Genomic DNA, 6,663 nt, shown 5'->3' with positions numbered 1-6,663 from the left:
ATAAGGCTACAAGGTTCCAAAGATCTACACTATCAACAAACCTGCAAAATGGTCCCAAATTAAAATTCTCTCGAAGGTTAAGTTTCCCTATGAAAACTGACCAAAAATCACCTCAATCTGAGAAGGTGAGCTAGGAAGGGACTAGCAACGCTCCCAGGATGGCGAAGCATGCTCTGCCCCAATTGTTGGAAAAAACCACTGCAAGAATGTACACAAAGATGGAGAAGACAAGGAAAAAGCTCAAGTGCACACAAACATAGAAAGTAGTATGCTAATACAAAGACGGGACGTCCTATAGTGATGAGCGTATAGATGTTGGATAATGTGCTACTATGTTGGGAAATTCATTTTATCCTTGTACACGCTAAAAGAATAAGGGTCGATAGTGTGCCATTGCAAAACAGTTCACCCTTGCCTACAGTTACCCCCCCCCCCCCCCCCCTTCTGTGTGTGTGTGGGTGTGGGTGTGGGTGTGCGCGTGTGCGTGCGCGCGCACTCATTGTTGTGCATCAATTGGAGACCTCTATAGTCTCTGTTATGACGCAAGCGCAACCAAAAAATGATCTAAGTGGGCCAATCTTAGAATGACTTCAATCTAAATGTCATAGCCATAGCTAATACCACTATCTCTATCACTACCATTTTCACTACTTCGTCGTGTTAGCTTATTGCATCTATGAAGAAATACCGCATTTGGCTATCATCGTCAATCATCCTGACCTCTACAAACCTCCACTCAATTTAGCATCACACAAACAAAAAGAGAGACCAAGAAGTTCTATGAGAAGTTGCATGTCAAGTTTTGTCATAAAGAGCAGACAGACCTCTAAGGAACCTATTGCACTTGCTTATTTGAAGGTGCTCCATCCAATCTTTGTGCCCTCCTCTCCTTTGGTCAAAGGTTAAGCCTCGCGATGTAGTCACCCCTCTTGTGCTTTCGTAGACGATGATGCTACATTGCCCTATGCCTTCTTGTAGGCTCCTTATCTTCAGTGTTCCCTTCTTTTTTAATTGTTCACTTCCTTGTTTTGTGTACATACTCTTTTGTTCCTCTGTGTGTGCATACAAACTTGCTCTTGGGTGTGTGTGTGTGTGTGTGTGTGTTTTTTTTTTTTTTTTTTTGGGGGGGGGGGGGGGGGGGGGGGAGAAGTTACATGGGTGAGTGGAGCATGTTGGTTATTATGTTTTGTCTTAGTTTGTGTGTCGTTTTATCGGCGATTTTGAAACTTGCCTTTAGGTGTGCATGATAGGGGGTGAGTGAAGGCCGTTTTGTTAGAAGTGCTTTTTCTTTTCTAGTCGTTCCTTGTGAGAATTTATTTTGTGTGAGCTTTCAAGTAGGGTTTGTGATGGCTACAATGTTTTGTTCAATTGGACATCTTTGGGCTGGCCTCAAAGGTCCTTCATCGTCTCCTTGGAGAGCTAGCCTCTACAACTATGGATATTAGGAGCCAGCTTCTGCAAGAGGATTGTCTTCTACAACACCAGAACCCTACAAGAGAGCTCCAATCAATGTTCGAGATGGTTCTTCTCTTTTGATCTTCCTTGATAGATTTCTTGGTGATGCCAATTATTTTGTACCTATCAGCTTTGTCATTGACTGCTACTCCTATGGACACCATTTGGGCATCCTAAGGGTTTCAACATAGTCGAAATTAGATCTTTTTCAATCTCTCTCTCTCTCTCTCTCTCTCTCTCTCTCTCTCACACACACACACACACACACACACACACACACACACAAAAGGCACGCACTCAAGAAACGTAAGGTGTTGATGTGTAGGAGTGATAATGATAACGAAGATGACTCTTTTACTTTGCTCATATAGTAGTAGTGGACTTGGAGGTGGCAATGCAAGGTTGTCACAATTATCCACTTAATTTTTTTATTAAGATTACGAAGTTGGTGCAAGTGTTGTGTCCGGACATTTAGTGGACCGTTCAAAAAGGGGGTTCGTAGTTTATCTCATCCACGCAGACGCCACGTGTGAGCCAGCTGCACAAAGCAGCTCCACGCTCTTGGGGATGACAGCTTGGGGTCCTCTCTCTCTCTCTCCCTCTCCACGCGCGCGCGCGCACACCCACATCGACATACGTTTGCCTCTCTCTAAAGTAGATGGAACGATTGAGGAGCTAGTTGTGCGGGTGTGTGTGTGAGAGGGAGGGAGGGAGGAAGAGAGAGAGAGAGAGAGAGAGAGAGAGAGACTAGGGGGAGTCGCCAGTCTCTCTCTCGTACACACACACAATTGAAATTTGTCTTCCTTCTCCGTCTCCCTCAGACCCACATCGAAAATACTTGGTTTTGTTTGCGCTCTCTCTCTCTCTCTCTCTCTCTCCTCCTTCCTTCCTTCCCCCTTTTATCTCGTTCTTGTCCGCTCTTTGTTTCATGTGGTCAGCATTATTTATATAAAAACATGCAACAAATTTAAATATGTAGTGTGTGAAAAGAAGCTAGGCATAAACAATCACACACACATATATATATATATATATATACATTACAACAAACATGCACAGCATCGTCTTCCTATTCCAACTCTACCTTTATTAGTGGTGTAGAATTACACGGAGGCTCTGCTGCTGCTTCTGTTGGGGCTCCCTCTTTCAAACCAAGAAGGCAAGCCAAGTACTCACTCCTTTGTCCTTGTCTAATTTGTTGTGTTTCGTTGCAGTCCTTACGAATTTGTCCGAGTTCTGTCACATGAATTTCTGATTGTCTTGCCATTGTGAGACTTCGAAACCGTTCTATTGTCGAATTTCGTCATAGTCTCTGTATGAACTTGTGGCATTGTAAGAAATCTCTGTTGGCCTGTCGTTCGACCTTGCCCAATGCGGGCGTCGGTACCTGACCCTGAGTAATTCTTGTTCATTGATTGTACTCAATGCTCTTCTCAGGGTGCTGAAACAGCTTGTTTCGAACAAGTTAGGATGCCCTTTACCGCAAATGTGCAGCTCCGGCACTGCTTGCTTGATTCCCTGTCATGGTTTTTGTGCGAAAATTCTGGTCAAGTGCACACGCAGATAGATGCTAACTGCAAGACGGATGTCTTGATGTCTTTTATATGCTAGTTATGTGAGTCTTATATGCAAAGGTTACATGAAATGGCCATTTTTGGGATTCTTGCCCCGGTGTCGTGTTCCCTTTTGCCATTCTGGTCCCCATTCCATATGACAGTTGTGAGAATGTCATCCCAAGGATGGCAGCTCTTGACGCGCCCAATTCAGCATTCCGAGATCTTGTGTCCAATGTGACCATGCTTATGTTCTAGTTTTGTATGCCAAGTCTTGTAACTGCTGGTGGCAAGCTCGAAACCTAATAATTGTCTACAACTGTTAACGGTAGAACCGGTCCATGCAGCCTCCTCTTTATGTGCGCTTAGAATTGCCTACTGAATCACTCCTACCACACGTGTTTTAGAATATACACATTCATCACCTTGGCTCTCAGTGAACACTGGTTCATAGCTAATTAGGGGCCAGAAAACTCAGCTAATTCAGCATACTTGCTCCTTAATTTCGATCAAATGCATAGTATTCAACAGTATCTGTCTGTTGAACACATAAGCAATACTTCCTCATGCAAAGTAGGCAAGCTTTAAGCGAAGAGAAAATGAGTGGTATTTGTATGTGTGTATGCAGGTGTAATTGAGAGAGCTTACATAAGGGAGAAGGATGGAGTACTTTCCAGGACCGGGGCGGAATCAACTCTTTGTGCCCGGGCCCGTCAATGTCCCAGAGCAAGTGCTGCGCGCAATGAACCGCAATAATGAGGATTACCGCTCTCCAGCCATGCCCACTCTATCCAAGTCGGTCCTCGAGGATGTCAAGCGCATATTCAAAACAACTGGGGCTACCTCCTTCATCATCCCAACCACAGGTACAACATGAGTGCATGCTGTCAGTGCATATCGTCACAAATCTACCACGCATTTACGACAATATTTCAGATATGAATGCACCAAACCCTCATTAAAGCACTAAAAATCTGAAACTTGGTCAGATGCTCGCAAAGAAACATGCGTGCCTATAATACTCACGAAGTCTACAAAAAAAGTACGGAGTTGTGAATGAGTTGAAAATTTGTGGGTTATCGCAGGGACTGGGGCATGGGAAAGTGCATTGACAAACACACTGTCCCCAAGGGACAAGATCTTGACGTTTCGGCTCGGACAATTTAGTCTCTTGTGGGTAGACCAGATGCAGAGGCTCAACTTTGATGTGGACGTGGTGGATGTGGAATGGGGAGCTGGAATCGACCTCGGTGTGCTGCGAGACAAGCTTATTGCTGATTCTCACCATCAAATTAAAGCTGTGTGTGTGGTCCACAATGAGACTGCCACTGGTGTAACCAATGATCTTGCTGGCATTCGAAATGTCCTCGGTAAGAACTCCATTTTTTTGGTTCTTCTTAATCTATAAATAAATACGGGAAAAAGGAAGAAGCTCACCTCTGCGTGGGGGGAGATTGTGCTCATCATGCCCCAAAATCTTCGGTGTATCTGTATGCGTAGTAGTAGCAGACCTCATGAGTTAAGCATTGAATGCGAAGCACTAGCTTAAAGGGTACACTTTACTACCTGTACTTCAGATCGATGTAGGCATCCCGCCTTGTTCCTCGTGGATGGTGTGTCATCAATAGGCGCTTTGGATTTCCGGATGGATGAATGGGGGATTGATGTAGCTCTTACGGGTTCGCAAAAGGCGCTGTCCCTCCCCACAGGACTTGGTATTATTTGTGCAAGCCCAAAGGCTCTGGAAGCCTCAAAGACAGCAAAATCCCTCAGGGTCTTCTTTGATTGGAATGATTACCTAAGGTTCTACAAGATGGGCACCTACTGGCCGTACACGCCCTCCTCGCAACTCCTTTATGGGCTTCGGGCTTCCTTGGATCTCATCTTTGAAGAAGGATTGGACAATGTCATTGCACGCCACCGACGTTATGGCCATGCAACAAGGTGAGCAAGCTAATCTGACACAAGATCTCCCTTTGTATATGTGTCTGCGTCACACCTTACTCACTCATGCCCCTCTCAGACTGGCAGTGGAGGCATGGGGACTCAAGAACTGCACACAGAAACCAGACTGGTTTAGCGACACCGTCACAGCCGTCATGGTCCCCTCCTACATTGACAGCGCTCAAGTTGTGCGGCAAGCTTGGAAAAAGTACAATCTCAGCTTAGGCCTTGGACTCAATAAGGTTGCCGGTAAAGTTTTCCGGATCGGACACCTCGGGCATCTGAATGAGGTCTGTACTTCATCACAAATGCGCACACCCACATTTTGCACTTAACTGATAAGCATGCAGACCGGCTGGTTCATGTTTCCACATGCATGCCTAAACCACTTGTGTGTCTTTGCAGATATGAACTATGCATTGCATATGTATTTACACATACATTTAGTTGTATTCATAACCAACACCATTAGGTATGCATACAAAATAATCGCCATGCATTCCGATGCACCTACAAGTGCCATTCCTGTGCTTTGCAACCTGCATAAAATTTTCCCGGAAGCGCATATACTATTAGGCACACATGCAATCATTGAGCCCTCAGTAGATGCGTGGATTGGCCACATGTACGGACACTATGCTTGCAGAGATGTTTGTACGTACCCTGCCACAGATGTGGGCTTGCTTGTGTGCACAACCCATATGATGGACATTGCCGCACATGCGGGCACACACACACAAGCACTCACATTTCCCTTTGATGGGATTCAATAAAAACAGTGCCGCAGATGTGGTCTTGCATTGTGTGCTCAACCCATTTGTGTACATTGCCGCACATGGGCGCACATACATGCACACACTCACATTTCCATTCGATGGGGTTTCTCGAAGACAGTGCCGCAAATGCGTGCTTGCATCTCACACACTTTTTCTTTTAGTAAGAATCTTGCATCTCTCTCTCTCACACACACACACACGCGCGCGCGCATTTCACTGATGGATTTCAATAAACATAGTTGATGGGTCTTGCCTGTGTGAGCAGTTGCAATTGCTGGGAGCTCTCGCAGGCGTAGAGATGGTGTTGAAGGATGTGGGGTACCCCGTGGAGTTGGGCAGTGGAGTGGCGGCAGCCTCTGGTTATCTCATGCAATCAACACCTCTCATCACGTCCAGGCTGTAGAAGCTTTGCTTTGCAGACTTGAAAATGTATATAGACCCGTTTGTCCTCATAATCAAGTTGTATCCTTAATTCGTAAGATCAATTCACATGTGCCTCTTGCAAGTACTTACGGTGTCACGTGTGCACCTCTCATGGGTTAGGACCTAGGTTCGACACTCTCTCTCTCTCTCTCTCTTTGTCATACATGTATGTTGTTTGAATGTGGAAAATATCCACAAATCCCCATACTTTTATTTCCACTAATGCATGACCATTGTTTGCAATATTCAAGGTGATATACACAAATGAGAGAAGGTGCTAGAAACCGCTAGTGGCATGCAGATTCTCAAAAAATGTCATCTTTTGCCTGTAGTCAACATGCTCAAAGGCTAGTATGGCCTCAGGTGTAAGTGACGTCTTGCCCTTGAGAGTTTATACTCGACACACAAGGTGGTCAGTTGTTTTAAAGAATTTGACACAATCCCTTTTTCTAGTTGGTAAGGAGATTTTCTTTCCCTTGCATACTTGAGCATGAGAGAGAATGAGTAGATTT

At 45.0% G+C, this 6,663-nt stretch overlaps 1 protein-coding gene across 2 annotated transcripts; it reads left to right on the top strand.

Moving 5' to 3' along the window:
* Window positions 1-2,458: 2,458 nt before the first annotated feature.
* Window positions 2,459-6,236, top strand: LOC147421177 (serine--glyoxylate aminotransferase-like). 2 transcript variants are annotated; one of them, XM_086503944.1, is made up of 6 exons: window positions 2,459-2,614; window positions 3,637-3,874; window positions 4,094-4,378; window positions 4,586-4,952; window positions 5,032-5,242; window positions 5,994-6,236. In XM_086503944.1, exons 2-6 carry the CDS (start codon window positions 3,670-3,672, stop codon window positions 6,129-6,131), a joined length of 1,206 nt encoding a protein of 401 aa, XP_086360070.1. In that variant the 5' UTR covers window positions 2,459-2,614; window positions 3,637-3,669; the 3' UTR covers window positions 6,132-6,236. The 2 variants fall into 2 exon arrangements, with proteins under 2 accessions (XP_086360070.1, XP_086360071.1); XM_086503945.1 differs by having other exon boundaries at window positions 2,476-2,623.
* Window positions 6,237-6,663: the final 427 nt, after the last annotated feature.

Source organism: Adiantum capillus-veneris, chromosome 28 (genome assembly GCF_014529385.1).
Source record: "Adiantum capillus-veneris isolate H3 chromosome 28, ASM1452938v2, whole genome shotgun sequence".
Lineage (NCBI taxonomy): Eukaryota > Viridiplantae > Streptophyta > Polypodiopsida > Polypodiales > Pteridaceae > Adiantum > Adiantum capillus-veneris.
This window is presented reverse-complemented; position numbering and strand designations above follow the sequence as displayed.